At 52.4% G+C, this 16,765-nt stretch overlaps 2 protein-coding genes across 6 annotated transcripts in view; one reads left to right on the top strand and one right to left on the bottom strand.

The window, feature by feature from the left end:
- LOC114907035 (F-box only protein 17) overlaps positions 1-12,053 on the top strand; it is a 26,518-nt gene extending 14,465 nt beyond the window's left edge. The window contains exons 2-9 of one of the 4 annotated variants that reach the window (XM_029242167.1): positions 3,739-3,902; positions 5,848-6,213; positions 6,923-7,034; positions 8,028-8,057; positions 8,574-8,606; positions 8,986-9,081; positions 9,558-9,693; positions 11,828-12,053. In XM_029242167.1, the coding sequence (XP_029098000.1) occupies positions 5,865-6,213; positions 6,923-7,034; positions 8,028-8,057; positions 8,574-8,606; positions 8,986-9,081; positions 9,558-9,693; positions 11,828-11,971 (900 nt within the window). In that variant the 5' untranslated portion in view covers positions 3,739-3,902; positions 5,848-5,864 and the 3' untranslated portion in view covers positions 11,972-12,053. The remainder of the gene's footprint in view (positions 1-3,738; positions 3,903-5,847; positions 6,214-6,922; positions 7,035-8,027; positions 8,058-8,573; positions 8,607-8,985; positions 9,082-9,557; positions 9,694-11,827) is intronic. The other 3 variants (XM_029242163.1, XM_029242173.1, XM_029242177.1) reach the window with 3 other exon arrangements.
- On the bottom strand, positions 11,995-16,765 carry MRPS12 (mitochondrial ribosomal protein S12). Of its 2 annotated transcripts, none has more exons than XM_029242188.1 (3): positions 16,713-16,765; positions 16,354-16,421; positions 11,995-14,376 (listed from the first exon to the last, which is right to left on the bottom strand). In XM_029242188.1, exons 2-3 carry the CDS (start codon positions 16,400-16,402, stop codon positions 14,006-14,008), a joined length of 420 nt encoding a protein of 139 aa, XP_029098021.1. In that variant the 5' UTR covers positions 16,403-16,421; positions 16,713-16,765; the 3' UTR covers positions 11,995-14,005. The 2 variants fall into 2 exon arrangements, with proteins under 2 accessions (XP_029098021.1, XP_029098030.1); XM_029242197.1 differs by having other exon boundaries at positions 13,966-14,376; positions 16,717-16,750.

The raw sequence follows: 16,765 nt of genomic DNA, 5'->3' as shown, positions 1-16,765 counted from the left end.
CACAAACTATACAGCCTGATGAATTTTTACAAACGAACGCACGTGTAACCAGCCCTCAGATCAAGAAACAAGAAGAGGGCTTCCCTGGTGGCGCAGTGGTTGAGAGTCCGCCTGCCGATGCAGGGGACACGGGTTCGTGCCCCAGTCCGGGAAGATCCCACATGCCGCGGAGCGGCTGGGCCCGTGAGCCATGGCCACTGAGCCTGCGCGTCCGGAGCCTGTGCTGTGCAACGGGAGAGGCCACAACAGTGAGAGGCCCGCATACCGCAAAAAAAAAAAAAAAAACAAGAAGAAAGAAAAACAACCTTTCTAAATGTTTCTAAAGGCAGTTCCTCTGCCCAGATGGAACTTTTTTTTTAACTTATTGAAGTAGAGTTGATTTACAATGTTGTGTTAATTTCTGCCGTACAGCAAAGTGACTCAGTTATACACATATACATATACATTCATTTTTATATTCTTTTCCATTATGGTTTATCACAGGATATTGAATATAGTTCCCTGTGCTATACAGTGGGACCTTGTGGTTAATTCATTCTATAATATTTATAATAGTTTGCATCTGCTAATCCCAAACTCTCAGTCCATCCCTCCCCCACCCCCTCCCTCTTGGCAACCAACCACAAGTCTGTTCTCTATGTCTGTGAGTCTGTTTCTGTTTCACAGATAAGTTCATTTGTGTCATATTTTAGTTCCACATATAAATGATATCATATGGTATTTGTCTTTTTCTGATTGGCTTCACTTCGTACGATAAGCTCCAGGTCCGTCCACGTTGCTGCAAATGACATCATTTCGTTCTTTTTCATGGCTGAGTAGTATTCCGTGGTATATATGGACCACATCTTCTTTGTCCATTCCAGATGGAACTTTTAATGCTGACTGGAATTCTCTTGGCCACCCTTTGTGAGTGGTACCTGTCCCCTGAAATACAGGTCACTGAGCATCGTTACATTTAGCAAGTGCTACATAACAGACCACTCAAAACGCAATGACTTAAAACAATAACCATTCCTTTATTATTTTGACGGCTCTGGGGATTGACTGGGCTCAGCTAAGCAGTTCTCAGGGGCTCTTGTGCAGGTGCCATCAGGCAGTGGTTGGGACTGGGTCATCTGAGGGCTCATTCACTCCTCTCTGTAGCACCTTGGATGGGGAGACCCAAACAGCTGGGGCTCCCAAGCATGTCTATCTCCCTGTGTATCTCCAGTGTGACGACTTCAGGGCAGCCAGACTTACATGGTGACTCAGGCCGTGGTGTGCTGGAGCTGGCTCACACTGGATCCTGGAAGCACGTTGTGGACAGCTCTTTCCAACGCCAAAGTCCAGGGACGTCGTGTTGGTAGCTTGTTGTCAGCCATGGAAGGTGTATACACACCACAGAAATCAGCAAATGCTACACACCCAGACTCTTTTCTTTTTTTCCCCTACAGAGCCAGTTGTTAAATGTTTTAGGAGCACACCGCTGGACTCACGGCTCCCCATGCATGCATCCCCAGAGAGTCAGGCAGAGGCTGTATCCTCTTTCCTGACCCAGCCTCTGAAATCCCTTAGCAATGTCACTTCTGCAATGCTCTGAAAGGCGAAACAATCCCAAAGGCCTGCCCATGTCAAGGGGAGGGCTGTGGACACCACTCCTTAATGGAGAACGGCCAGTCCCTGGAAAAGAGCACATCAGTTTGGATACGTTGTTATAACCATCTGGGGAAGATGTCTGCCATGCATCACAGGTCCCTGGAAACCGAATATCAGTACCATCCCCCAGTCACTGTGACAACCAATACAATATCCTCCCCACCAAACACACCCCCACACACACACTCCCAAACACCCTAGCAGCAGGCAGCGCCGTGCCATTCTGACCCAGCCAGTCGTTGGCATTCAGCCGTGTTGGACATGTTGGCTACAAGGCACCTCGTGGTCCTCAGGAGAGCATCACACACAATCATTTTGAATACCCAGGGCTCGTATGGTACATCACTTGAAGGTCCTTGCCCCTCAGTGAAGTCTGGCTGCCCTCGTTGTGTGAGGGGACCACCCCCAGCTCCAGGGATCCCCTGTTTGCCAGTGATCGGCACACATCCATACCGGGCAAGCTGGTGGATTCGCTTGTAAATTGCAGCTAATTATTAATGCAGCTAATAACCACCTGGGGCAAAGCACACCCTAGTCTCTAAAGCGTGTCTCTACAACTTCAGTTCTCTGTTGTGGGGATGAAGGGGAATCGGGCTTTGTGCCACGTCCACGGACCACTGGCTTGATAGAGCTTTAATCCTTAACAAGACCTTAATCAATTTATTTCAAAATAGTAACAGCTGACGTGAATGGAGCACTTACTGGCATTAGATAGTATAACAAGCATTAGATCATTGAAGCCTCTTAACCCAGGGCAACCTCCAAGGATTGTTTTGGACATTAAAACACGATGATGGGATTCAGTGCGATGATCCAGCTTAAATGCTCAGCACGGGTGGTTTAGTAAGGGCTCAGTAAATGTCACCAGATGAAAATATTGTAGCTAAATGGTTGCTCGCCATCTTTTTATGGTGTGTAATAATAGCAACTAACATAATTTAGTGTCTAATATTATATCAATACTTTTATTTATGAAACACCAGCAATTATTTAAGCGCTTTACAAATAAATATTAATTCGTTTCATCCTCACAATAACCCTATGAAGTGGGTAAGGTTAACATCCTCATTTTCAGAAGAGGAAACTGAGGCATAAAAAGTTGAAGTGACTTGCCCTTGAGGCAAGAGGCTTAGCTGGGACTCAAACCCAGGCTGGCTGGACCCAGGCATGAGCATTTCATCACTAAGCTCTTCTGCCCTGATGGGGAAATGAAATGCGTTTCTCACTAGGTCTTGAACTATTCACTGAGTTCTTGTTAAATAAAGGTGTTTCACCGTGCTATGCCTCAGTTTGCTCATTTGTGAAGTGGGTTTCTTTAGGGAAGAATAAAGTAAGAAAATGGGAAGGAGGAGGAGGTGATGGTCATGAGGCCCTGAAATTGTAAATAATGTGGCCAGGGACAGTCTCATGGAGAAGTTGACATCTGAGCAAAGACTGAAGGGAATGTGGAGGTGAGCCAAGAAATGCTCTGGTTCCAGGTGGAGGAAACAGCCTGTGCAAAGGCCCTGAGGTGTGGAGGCCGGTGTGGCTGGGGCAGAGTGAGTGAGGGGGAGATGAGGGCAGGGAGGTGATGGGTACAGATCGTGTGGGGCTTGTGGGCTGCATTGAGGACCTTGCCCTGACCCTGAGTGAGGTGGAGCCACAGGAGGGCTCTGAGCAGGGCAGGGACAGGACCTGACTCAGGTGTTCACACCTGATAGCTGGGGAAAGGAGCAGGGAGACAGTAATGGTCCAAGTGAGAGGTGATGGAGAATAGAGGAGGTTCAAAGACTCATCCCTGGGACTTCCCTGGTGGTGCAGTGGTTAAGAATCTGCCTGCCAATTCAGAGGACACGGGTTCGAGCCCTAATCGGGAAGATCCCACATGCTGCAGAGCAACTAAACCCTCACGCCACAACTACTGAGCCCGCGTGCCACAACTACTGAAGCCCACACACCTAGAGCCCGTGCTCCGCAACAACAGAAGCCACCTCAATGAGAAGCCCATGCACCCCAACAAAGAGTAGCCGAGTAGCCCCCGCTTGCTGCAACTAGAGAAAGCCCATGCGCAGCGATGAAGACCCAACGCAGTCAAAAATAAATAAATTTGTTTTTAAAAAAAAGACCGATCCCTGACACTGAAATCAGAGGGAGGAGGAAGGAACAGCTGAGGAGACCAACTAGGAGCCACAGGCAGACGGGAGGGGTCCAGAGGGACGTGCTGGCCCAGAGCCAAGTGAGAAGAGCGTCACCTCACCGTGTCAGGTGCTGCTGACAGGTCAAGCAAGGTGAGGACTGAACAGTGACTACTTGGCTCAGCACCAAGGGGGGGGTCATTGATGACCTTGACATTTCAGGGTAGAGAAGGAGGGCAAAGTCTGATTAGAGAAGGTTTGAGAGAGAAGATCAGTAGAAAATATGGAGGCAGTGAGTGTGACAACTTTTTGGAGAAGATTTACTATAAAGAGGAGCAAAGAAATGGGGTCAGAGCTGGAAGGGGAGGTGGAGTCAAGGGAGTTTAATTTGTTTTCAAATGAGAGATGACTCTGTGCGAGCTGACGGGAATGATCCAGTGCAGAGGGGGAAGCTGAAGGTACAGCAGAGAGAGGGGAGAACTGTGAGACGGTGACCTGGGGTGGGAGCAGTCACGGTGGGAAAGCACAGGTGGTACATGGGGCGGTGGGGGTCTCTGGATGTTCACTTCCCATCGATTTTAGTTTTTCTGCAAAATAAGAAGCAAGGAGGGAATTCCCTGGTGGTCCAGTGGCTAGGACTCCGTGTTTCCACTGCAGGGAGCACGGGTTCGATCCCTGGTAGGGGAACTAAGATCCCCCATGCTGCACAGCGCGGCCAAAAAAAATTAAGAAGCAAAGAGAGAGTGAAAAGGTGGAAGGAAGTGTGATGTGTTGGGGATAGGGGAGAAGGTGTGAAATAGTTATCTACAGAGAGGAAGAGCAAGAGGGTAAGAGAAATATAATCTGATTGCCAGGCAGCACTGTGGGTGCGCTTGAGCATCAAGCGCACAAACTTAAAGTGAGGCCAGCCAGTGGAGTTGTGTGTTGCTCTTCAGCTGCTTTAAACTGTGCGGGTACAGGCACAGGTAGGTGGAGGGCTGGATTTAACCGGGGCGCGCGTTGGAAGAAGCCGGAGGAGGCAAGGGTGTATGCAAAGAATGTTTTAAATGATTAACCAAGGAATTTAAGCTGGATAAGGAAGAACTGAGGACTTGAGGGGGTGTGGTGCAGGGAAAAAGAGGTAGGGACAAAGGATGGGAGATCAGAGTGGGTTGGAAGGACTGTGTGTGTGTGGGGGGGGTAGGTCTAGGGCACTGGAGGGAGAGACCTGGAAAGAGAGGAGGTGATGCGTGGGGAGTGAGAAGCCTGAGGCTGAGGCTCTGAAGAGGCTGTGGTTACTGAGACAAGGTGTAGGTGCGACCACGGGATGGAGGGGCTAGAAGAACAGCTGGTCAGGGAACAAGAGAGGCCTGGTGGCAGAAGGAAGGATCGTCATCCTGGATACGGAAATCACCAAGAATGTTGATAAGAGCAGCTTGAGTGGCTGTGAGCCTGGAGCTAAAATCATGGAGAAGTGAGGGGTAGTCATCTGGGTCAGCAGATTATGACAAGGTGACAAACGATCTACCCTGATGATGAGATTCATAGCTGCGGCATTTGGGGGAGGATGGAGGGAGAATCTCTGGAAACAGCACCAGGGAGCAAGGAGATTTACCCACTTGGAAGGCTCACAGGACAGCTGGGTTCTGGGTAGAGCAAAAATGTGACAAGAATCTTCAGCGAAGAGATTGAAGAAATAGATTTTGCTGAAGGACAGGTCCTGGATTCCAAAGGCCCTAGAGTTGGGACAGGTTGGGGGATGGGATGGAAATGGTTTCCTCCTCGGTGGATTTTTCTCATGGGTCTTCAGTGTGCATATGTAAAGTGCTTAGCCAGACACAAGTGCACCGGCCAGAGACAGAAGTCGTGGTTAGCAGTCCTGGTGGGGTCGTGATCAGGCCAGGGGTTTGCTGCTTGAGGGGGAAAGGTGGGGAGAAACCGGTCCCCGTCCAGAGCCAAGTGGTAGGAAATAGATGCTGCATTTTCTTGGTTATGGCAGTCCCCCGGTCGCCCGTGTACCTGGTGAGGTCACGGTCAAGTCGCAGGGGACTTGCGTCCTGGAAGGAGAGGTGGAGGGAGGCCGGGCTGCTCTGACCCGCCGACCCCTCTCGACCTGCAGGACTCTGGCGGCCGGAGATGGGCGCCCGGCTTTCGCGGCGGCGGCTGCCCGCGGACCCGCCCATAGCCTTGGACGCGCTGCCGCCGGAGCTGCTCGTGGAGGTGCTGAGCCACGTGCCACCGCGAGCGTTAGTGACGCGCTGCCGCCCAGTGTGCCGCGCCTGGCGCGACGTGGTGGACGGGCCCACCGTGTGGCTGCTGCAGCTGGCCCGCGACCGCAGCGCGGAGGGCCGCGCTCTCTACGCGGTGGCCCAGCGCTGCCCGCCCAACAGCGAGGACGAGGAGGAGTTTCCGCTCTGCGCCCTGGCGCGCTACTGCCTGAGAGCGCCCCTCGGCCGCAACCTCATCTTCAACTCCTGCGGAGAGCGTGGGTGCCGGGGGCAGGGGCTAGCAGCAGGGGCGGGAAAAAAGAGACCAAAAGGATGTGTGTCCTGGGGACCTAGGCGAGGTGGAGTGAGTGGGCGCGGCCAGGGTGAAGCAGACAGGGGCGGGGCCGGGAGCCAGGGGACGTGGTCGAGGCTCTTGGGAAACTGGGTGGGAGGAGCCAGGGGCTGTGGGCCGTATAGCGAGCCAAGATGGCTGGGCGAGACAGAGCAGGAGGATCCAGGGGACTGGGCCGGGAAGCTATGCTTGAACTGTAGATTAGGTGGGCGCGGTTAAAGGGGGAGGAGCCCGGGGAGGCCTGGGGAGAAGCCGATTGGGTGCTGGCAGGGGCGGAGCTTGCATAGAAATATAAGGTCGTATTGAGAGGCTGTGGGGAGGGGAACTGAGTAAGTGGGCGAGACCAAGGTAGGAGGGGCCCGGAAGCGGTGGTGTAAGGAGCCCGGGGCGGGGCCAGAATTGAAGCCCTGTAGTTTGAGAGTGAAGGGAGGCAGAACAGGGGGCGGGGCCTAGAGAGGCTGGGGAGAAGCTGAGTGGATGGGCAGGGCTGAGTGACGCCGTTGTGGGGTGGGACCACGAATACAGCCTGCTGGGAGGGAGGAGCTGGTGGGCGGAGAAAGCTAGGTGGTGGCGGGTTGTCTGCGGGACGAGCTGGCGGGCGAATTCCTGGTGTTCAACCCTTTTATATCTCACAGAGGGCTTCAGAGGCTGGGAGGTGGAGCACGGCGGGAATGGCTGGGCTGTGGAAAAGAACCTAATACTGGTGCCGGGCGCTCCTTCCCAGACCTGCTTCGTGACTTCTTTCGAGTGAGTGGCCCTTGATCCCTGGTGCGAGGGAGGGGGACTCTACCCTACCGTCCTCATCCTCACCCTCACCCACTTTCAGCCTCTCCTTCGCACATTCATTTGCTCAGTCAGTCAACCAGCTAATATTTGTTAAGGGCCTACCAGGTACCAGGCACTGTTTTACATGTCAGAGACACAAGGAAAATTCAGAAAGATCAGGAACCTGCTCTTTTTTCATTTGCATTTTAGATGTAGGGTTGGGGAAGCCATTAAACGCATAAACAGTAAAAAACAAGCAAACAAACAAACATAATAAACATTTAGAGGGCTTACTCTATGCCAGATGCTTTACATGTAAATTTTTAAATCCTGGCAATAACCCTATGACACAAATACCATTATTATAAATGGTGGATCTGGGATTCGAACCCAGGTAGTCTGACTTCAGAGCTTCTGATGGTGATAAATGCTGTGAAGACATAAAAACAGTTTGATTGGCTGATTCTCTGTATCCTCATACCCCATACCCATTTTCCTTGTGCCCTCCCCCCACAGTCAACCATTCTCGTGGCATCTAGCTTTCTAGTAGTTACCAGTATATTAGGGGTGACGGGATATCTCATTGTTATTTTAATTTGCATGTTTCAGTTTACTAATAATTAAACATCTCTTCATGTGCTTGTTAGCTTTTTGGATTCCCTCTTTTGTAAGTTGCCTGTTCATATTTTCTATTAAGGTTGATATCTTATTCTCGTTGATATACAAGAATTTCTTGTATATTCTAGCTGTCAGTCCCTTGTCCATCCTGGACATTATAGAAATCCCCCACTCTACCATCTGCATTAACTATGTCCATGGTGTTATTTGGTATTTACATATGATCAAATTCATCTTTTCGCTTTAGAATTTGTTTTTTGAAATTTTGTTTAAAAAATCCTTCCCTACCCTTAGATCCTAACAGTGTTCTCTTATACTCTCTTCTAGTAACCTCATAGTTTTATCTTTTACATTTAGATCTTTAATCCACCTTGAATGTGATGTTCGGTAAGGATCCAGTTTTCTTTTTATCCCCCTCCTTATATTGAGCCAGTTTTCCCAACACCATCTACTAAAGAATCCTTCCCTTCCCCCATGGAATGGCGGTGCCACCTCTATCATTTATGAAGTTCCCATACAAACCTAGGTCTATCCTTGAGCACTCTGTTCAGTTCTGGTCAATTTATCAGTTCTTCTGATAAATCACTACTTCTGTTATTATGGCACATTGAAATTCGAGGAGAAGGACTGTTTACAAAGGTGCAGGCAGAACACAAGAGATACTACAGGACTCTAGGCTAGTAACAGTGGGGGGAAGGGACCTTACCACCCCTAGGCCTGGCAGGGGTAAGGGGAGGAAGCAATTACCGAAACATGAAGACAGAGAAGGCTGGGAGGAGAGGGCACTGTGGAGAGGGCCCTTTCGTTGAGAAATACAACAGTCCCACGATGATCCCTTGGGAGGGAGCCAGGAGAATAAATACCCTGATTTCACTCTCTTCTCCCTTCTATCTGCTGCTGGAGCTTCCCATTGGCTGACCCAACAGGAAGTAGAGGGTAAGGGAGACCCTTCCATACAGGCAACACAACCTTAGACCATGGGCTTCTTGGTGCTTGAGGAGATCCCAGAATTCTCTGCTCAGATGTCTAGTATGTGGGCCTCCATTTGTATTCATGTCCTGGTCCCCACAAATATTAGGGGCAGGCCTGCATACAGTCAGCCTCCTGGAGTCCACAGCAGAGTGAAGGGTGGAGGGGATCTGAGAGGCCAGTGGGGTTGCACAGCCCATCATACATCTTGTCTGGTAGAGCAACCCTGATGGGCTGCTTTAGACAGGGTAGTCAGGGGAGGCTTCTGGGAGGAGGTGATTTCTGGGCTCACTTGAATGATGGGACTCTCTACCCCCCCACCCATCCTATCATCCCCCCTTCCTAGATGGTGCTTCAAGAGGCAGCTTGTGGACTTGGTGATGGAGGGTGTGTGGCAGGAGCTGCTCGACAGCTCCCAGATCGAGATCTGTGTGGCCGACTGGTGAGTGGAGAACCCCCCGTGGTGGCAGCAGTTCTGCAGAAGGGAGTCATTTCACACCCCCATCAACTCCACGGGCTGGCACGGCTACTGTGCCCCCTTCATAGTGAGGCTGACAGAGGGGAAGCGATGCTCTCATAGTAGCAGAGCCAGGGAGGGGCGGAACTTTGGTGAGCCCAGAACCCCCAGATTCCTACACCCTCAAGCTCCTCCCCAAGGTTGTGGTTCCTTCCCAGAACACCATTACCTCCCCACCCCCCTCCATATACACCTGACCCAAAGCCTCCTGAATCTGCCCCCAGGAGCACCCAGGCTCTTCCCCCAGGCCCTGGCTCCACCCCAGGGGCACCTAGGCTCCTCCCCCTAGTTTCCCAGGCTTAACCTCATCAAAGTGCAGGGAGGCCAGACCTCAGTCGCCCTCCCCAACCCAGAAATCTGAGCGGGTGGTGAGGCTATCAAGGCTCACTGCCACCCGGCAGGTGGGGTGCCCGGGAGAACTGCGGCTGCATCTACCGGCTCCGCGTCCGCCTCCTGGACATGTACGAAGACGAAGTGGTCAAGTTCTCGGCATCACCCAACCCGGTCCTTCAGTGGACTGAAAGAGGCTGCCGACAGGTGGGTCCAGACTACCCTCCCTGACCCAAAGGCACACCCACCTCTCACCCTGCTCAAATTCTGCTCTCAGCACTGCTGGGTATCTATAACAACAGCTAACAATCATTGAACCCTTATTACAGGCCTGCCCAAGAGTTTCACCCATTAATTCATTTCATTAGCACAATGGCCTCGTTGTTCAACAGACATTTTTGAGCACCTACTGTGTGCCTGCTATGCTCTAGTTGCTAGAAATGCAGCAGTGAACCAAAGTCCTTGCTCCATCCCCATTCTAGAGTTGGGGAAACTGAGGCATGGGAGGTTAGGTGACTGGCCCGAAGTCACCCTAAAGCGTGCAGGGCCTGATTCAACCCCAGGCTGGCTCCTGAGCCTAAACTGTCATGGTCATCATACCTCACTTATCAAAGTAACCTTTTAGGTGGTCTTTTGGTTTCCATTCCTGATCTCTTCCCACCCACCCCCAACCCAACACACAGACTCAGCATCCAGAAAGCTCCTATTAAAAAGTGAGTCAGGGGCTTCCCTGGTGGCGCAGTGGTTAAGAATCCGCCTGCCAATGCAGGGGACACAGGTCGAAGCCCTGGTCTGGGAAGATCCCACATGCCGCGGAGCAACTAAGCCCGTGCGCCACAACTACTGAGCCTGCAGTCTAGAGCCCGTGCACCTAAAGCCCATGCTCCACAGCAAGAGAAGCCACCGCAATGAGAAGCCCGAGTACTGCAACAAAGAGTAGCCCTCGCTCGCCGCAACTAGAGAAAGCCCGCGTGCAGCAATGAAGACCCAACACAGCCAAAAATAATAAATAAAATAAGTTTATTTTTATTTTATTATTACTATTTTTGCGGTACGCAGGCCTCTCACTGCTGTGGCCTCTCCCGCTGCGGGGCACAGGCTCCGGACGCGCAGGCTCAGCGGCCATGGCTCACGGGCCCAGCCGCTCCGCGGCACGTGGGATCCTCCCGGACCGGGGCACGAACCCGCATCCCCTGCATCGGTAGGCGGACTCTCAACCACTGCGCCACCAGGGAGGCCCATAAATTTATTTTTTAAAAAAGGTGAGTCAGACCACGGATCTCACCTGCTTGTAACCCTTCCGTGGCTACATCTCAGAGCAGAAGCCAACAGCCTATCATGCAGCTATAAAAAGGAATGAAGTACAGATTCACACTTCAACATGCGTGAGCCTTGGAAACTGTGCCAAGTGAAAGAGGCCAGACACAAAGGGCCACATATTGTATAACTGCATTTATATGAAATTTCCAGAATAAGCAAAGCCATAGAGACAGAAAGCAGATAGATTACTGGTTGCCAGAGGATAGGGGGAGGGAGGAATTGGAAGTGACAGCTAAGGGATTCGAGGTTTTCTTCCTGGGGTGATGAAAATGTTCCAGAATTAGATAGTGGTGATGATTGCATAACATTACGAATACACACACACACACAAACAAAAAAACCACTGAATTGTACAGTTTTAAATGGTACATTTTATGTTAGGTGGATTTTAGCTCAATTTAAAAAATTAAAGAAGATTTAAAAAGCCAGAAGCCAGGGACTTCCCTGGCAGTCCAGTGGTTAAGACTCCACGCTTCCACTGCAGGGGGCGTGGGTTCAATCCCTGGTCAGGGGAACCAAGATCCCACATGCCGAGTGGCGTGGCCAAAAAAAAAAAAAAAAAAAAAAGCCAGAAGCCAAAGTCCTTCTGTGGCCAATCTCAAAGGCCCCACACGATCTGCCAGCTACCTCCCTGACCCCATCTCTTACTTCTCCCCTCACTCTGCTCCAGGCACACTGCCACCTCAGGGCCTTTGCACTGACTGTTCCTCTGTCTGGAACACTCCAGATCCCCACTTGGCTCCCCCGCCCCATCAAGTCTCTGTCATCTCAGTGGGGCCCTTGCTTTACAATCCCACCTCCTGCAGTATTTCCTCCGCCCTTTCCCCCATCTGTCTTCAGCGTCACAGTCTAGACTCTCAGCTTCGCCAGGATACGATCTTTTGGCTGCTTTCTTCACGGCTATATCCCCAGCGCCTGGAGCAGGGCCAGGTACCTACTTGGTGTTGGGGAATATCTGTTGAGGTTGCGGAGGAAGAGAAGTCCATGGAGCCTCACTCCCTCACTCTCCTTCCCTGCACAGGTCTCCCACGTCTTTACCAACTTTGGCAAGGGCATCCGCTATGTGTCTTTTGAGCAGTATGGAAGAGACACGCGTTCCTGGGTGGGGCACTATGGTGCCCTCGTGACCCACTCCAGCGTGAGGGTCAGGATCCGCCTGTCCTAGCTAACCAGCCTGATCCAGCCTTCTGGGACAGACCGCCATCTGCCAGACACCATCGTCAATCAAGGTCGGCTCTGCAGCCACGAGCCGGAGGATGCCCGAGGACAGTGGGGGTCCCGTGTAGCCTGTTCCCGGAATGTTTCCAGTGAACCCCACTTGCTGCTGCTTCAGCGTGGTGGCCCCCATGCTATTTGAGAAACCAGGGATCCAACCAGGCTGGTCACTTGCTTCCCCAGCTTCCCAGGGAGAGTGTCAAAGAGTAACTCAGAGACCTGTACGTAACTTGCAAATTTTTTTCTCACATGTGTGGATATCAGTTGACAGACTGAGTCAAAAAACAAAGGCCAAACCAGGATTTCAAATAGAGGAAAGCTGCTGACAATCTTGGACAAGGACTCTTATCAGCATGTTTTGGGGGCAAGGTGATTGCTGGGAGGGAGCAGAGGTCCTTGAGGGGACCAACAGCGGCCTCAAAGTGAACTCTTCCTGTTGTTTTGGGGAGTCTCTGGGATTTGGCAGTGGGGCCCGTGCAACCTCCTCCAGCACCACGCCCATCAGCACCTCCCCTCTGGGCCAGACTGGTGCCATTTCTTTCAGAATTTCTGAGGCCAGTTCTGCGCTGACCCCCAAACTGTATCCTCCACCCCCACCTCCTGCCCCTGCCTCAGGGGCAGCTCGCCTCCTGTCAGGCGACAGCCTCCTCTTCTCCACACTTGAGCCCGCTTGGAGATGGACCCCAGGAGCAAGGCATGCTGTGAAGGAAAGCTCTCCTTTCCCCAACTGAGCGCAGCCAACAAGCTCGCTCAATAAAATCGGTGCTAAGCATGAGGTGATGGGGGATTTTTGTCTGTAACTGATGCACTTGTTTGCCGCTAGCTCCGATCCTAAAAGGCCTTGTGGGATGTTTCCAATCGTGAGAACTTCAGGTGTGCTAAGTGCCGTGCAAGAAACAGAGGTGGGCTTTGAGAACCCAGAGACGGGCTACAAGGGCTCACCCAACAGCTCCTGTGCCCGATCTCAGCTGTTCTCCCAGCAGCTCTCACGGAGGCACTGTCATCACTGCCATTTAGTCCAGACAGAAACGGGCTCAGAATTTAAAAGGCCTGCCCAGCGTCACCTGGCAGGAAACAGGGGAAGCCGGACTTATACCAGACATTGGGTTCCAAAGCCTGATGATACAAGCTCAGCTCCCAAATTTTCAAACCTAACATGGCCAAGCACATGATCACGTGAGGGCAGCATCACGCTCAGTGCCATTTTCCAAGGGAGGAAACTGAAGCCTGAGGGGGAAGCAAATATACCCAGAGTCACAGAACAAGGAAGAGGTGGAGGCAGGATTTGAAGCCAGGTGTGTGTGAGCCTGAGAATAACAGAAGAGCAGCACACACCATTAATCCTCGCAACACCCCTTCGTGGCCAACATTACAATTACTGCCACTTTTCAGAGGAGGAAGCTTGACAGCAGGGCTTTCGAGCCCAGGCCCTCAGCCTGCAGGAAGGGGAACTGGGCCTCAGTGCTGCCCACTAACTCCAAAGTTTAAAACAGAGTGGCCACTGCATGTGTTATACACATAAAGCACCCAGTTTAATCTTCACCAAACCCAACAAAGGCGATACTGCAAGTGGAGCTATTTTTTTCTGCAGGAGGAAACTGAGGCCAGAGGGGATGTCGGTGCCCAAGACCACACAGAGGGCAAATACCATGCAAATACCACAAGGGGGGGGGCGTGTCTCTGTGTTTATTGCAACCCCTTCCCAGTAGATGGCACTACAGTGTCTCGTCCCAGCAGAAGAGGTCCCTGGCGCCAACGTGGAAACCAAGGGTGCTGGGAGAGGGGCGCCTTTTTTCTGACTCACACCCAGGACCACTATGGGTTAAGGGTGGTAATGATGGAAGAGGCGGCCAGGCTTTGAACCACGACCAGCTACTTCTAGAGTTGTACTAGCTTCCCAAGGACACTGCAGGGGCCCCAAGGGGAAGGTTTTGTTCTGCGGTGATCACCCACCCGCCGTGTCCCGGGGGAGGTGGGGAGGGAGTCACTTCTTCTTCTGCACGTGGCCACAGTCGTACTTGCCCCGCACGATGGTGAGCTTGACGCCGGGCAGGTCCTGCGTGCGGCCGCCCTGCACGAGCACGATGTGGTGCTCCTGCAGGTTGTGGCCCTCTCCGGGGATGAAGCAGACGGCCTCCCGACCGGTGCTGAGCCGCACGCGGCAGCATTTGCGGTTGGCCGAGTTGGGCTTCTTGGGCTTGCGGACGAACGTGCGCAGGACCACGCCCTTCAGCTGTGGCCGGCCCTCCGTGGGGCCCACTTTCGTAGGCGGATGCTTTGGAGGCCCCCGGCGGTGCATCTGGTTCAGGGTGGCCATGGGACGCGGGGCCCAAGGCCGCGGGGCCAGGGCTAGGCCTGGAGAGACACAACCGGGAGGGCCGCGGTTATTATCCCAGTGAACAGATGATAGCATCAGCCACTCCGCTCTGGTGTTCTCGGCACCGTTCCAAGCCCTTCGCCAGGGTGCATCTGTTTACGGCTGGGGTACTCACGGCTGAGAGTAATATAACATTTATGGAGTAACCACCACGTGTCAGGTCCTATTTTAAGCATTTTCTATGAATTAACTCATTTTATTCTGCAAAGAAGACATTAATTTTAATGCTGTTTAAACAACAATAAACGCAAACAGGCTCCCACTGTGTCCTGTACTGTTCTATGCATTGTACCTACGTTAATTCATGCTGCTCCACAGCGACCCCAAGGGGTATCCCTGGGAGGTGTCACTCCTCCTCCTCCCGTCGCACCCTCTCCTGTCCCCGTGAGCAGATCCTATCAACTGAACCTTCACAACTGATCAGAATCCCTTTTCTCCCTCCCCCATGGCATCCACCCTGGTCCTGTCCACCCCCGTCTCCCACTGGACTCTCCTGTCCTCCTTCCTCCTCCTCCCAGGTCTCCCGACTCCTACTGTCTGCTCCCCACTCGAAGCCACAGGGACCCCATGGACACCTGGGTCAGATCACATCCCTCCCCTGCTCAGAGCCCTCTTGTGGCTCCATCTCAGTGAGGGTAAGAGCCAAATTCCCCCCCGGGGGCCCACGAGGCCCCACCACGAGGCCCCACATGGTCTGCGAGCTATTTCTCTGACCTCATCTCCTCACTTGCCCCCTCGTTATCCCTGCTCCAGCCTCAGCCTGTGTCCACAAACACATCAACAGAAAGGAGGGCAGTGTGGCTGCAGTGCAGTGAGAGGAAAGGCAGGTGGGGGAAAAGGGCAGGAATATGGTTCTAAGGTAGATGACAGGATGTGCTCATAGACAGGAAATAGGACATAAAAAGACTCAAACAACTGGATTCTCTTCAACAAACATTCATTGAGCACCTACTGTGTCTTGGCCCCAATCAATAATGGAGACGCAGTGGTGACTGAGACAACCCTGGGCCATGTCCTCCTGGAGCTCCCAGGCCAGAGCTGTGAGGTGCATCCTCTCTCTGTGTCACTAGCACGAATGCCCTCTCACACCCAAACGTCACACTCCCCTCCAGATTCAGGGCAGGTCCTGGCCCTACAGTCCATTTCCATGTGTCCTTATGCCTCAAGTTACAGCACAATCCTCAGAGAGGACGAGACATTCCTACAAGTCTCTTCCGACGGGTCTGCCCTTGACCAAGACTGTTCACCTCTCAGTGCCTCAGTGTCCTCATCTGTATGGTGCACCACAGTCAGGTCTCCCTCCTGAGCACCGTGTGTGAGAGGCTTCCATGAAATATGCATGTCAAGCCAGCCCAGATTCCCCAAGCAGGGCACAGATCTGTCTTGTCCAGTCCTGTGACCCTTGGTGAATAAAGGTCTGCAGAGTGACTGAGTGGAATATTTCTCATAAGGGCATGGCCCAGGAGAATCATTTGATGTTTGTGGAAGAACTAGGTTCATAAATAAAGTGTCCCTCTCAGTGCCTGGCATGTAGTAGGCTCTTGAAAAACATCAGTTGGGGACTTCCCTGGCGGCCCAGTGGTTGAGACTCCACGCTTCCACTGCAAGGGTGCAAGGGACGCGGGTTTGATCCCTGATCAGGGAACTAAGATCCCACAAGCCGTGTGGCTCGGCCAAAAAAAAAAAAAAAGGAAAAGAAAACGTCAGTTGAATGAATGACTTCAAAGTCTTGCTTGGATGTCTCACCCATGGGAAGTATTTAATATCATTTGCTGAAAAAAATAATTGACCCGAACTCCTGATACCCACCAGACGCCTAAATGCTACCTACTTCCTACCTCTTGCCCTTACAACCCCAGCTCCGCCGAAACTCGGGGCTATGGCAGAGGGACACAAGTCCCAGGGGAAATAACCCTCACGCAGCCTCGTCTCTGCAGCCCAAGCCCCCCATTTACCATGATTTAGGGACGTGCGGAGGCCACGGAGAAGGCCGGACCAGGACATCCCGCCGCCGGCAGCGTCCCTGTGTTAGGGGATAAGAGACTCATTAAGCAGGAGGAGGGGAAAGTGGCCGTAGTCGGGGGAGGGTCCAAATTCTCCCCATCCCACTCTCGGAGCCTTCCGGTTAAATCTAAGGAATTTCCTCTCACTGTAAAACTACAACCTCTAACGCTGCTAACAGAAAATCCCTCCGTAAATTTAGTCTTGCTCTGAATAGGCTGTCCCAACCGCCCCCGCTCACAAACAGAAGGAAACTAGAAACTGAGAGGAGGCCCGGGAAGTTTGGAGGACCCGAGAACTCTGTCGACCTTACCGACCCTAGCCGGGTCCACAGACACGCCGAACCTGGCCTCTAGCACAGTCTGG

This window comes from Monodon monoceros, unplaced genomic scaffold (assembly GCF_005190385.1).
Source record: "Monodon monoceros isolate NGI ecotype Baffin Bay Population unplaced genomic scaffold, NGI_Narwhal_1 Super_Scaffold_10, whole genome shotgun sequence".
Lineage (NCBI taxonomy): Eukaryota > Metazoa > Chordata > Mammalia > Artiodactyla > Monodontidae > Monodon > Monodon monoceros.
Note: the sequence above shows the minus strand (reverse complement) of the source record. Positions and strands in the feature narration are given on the sequence as shown.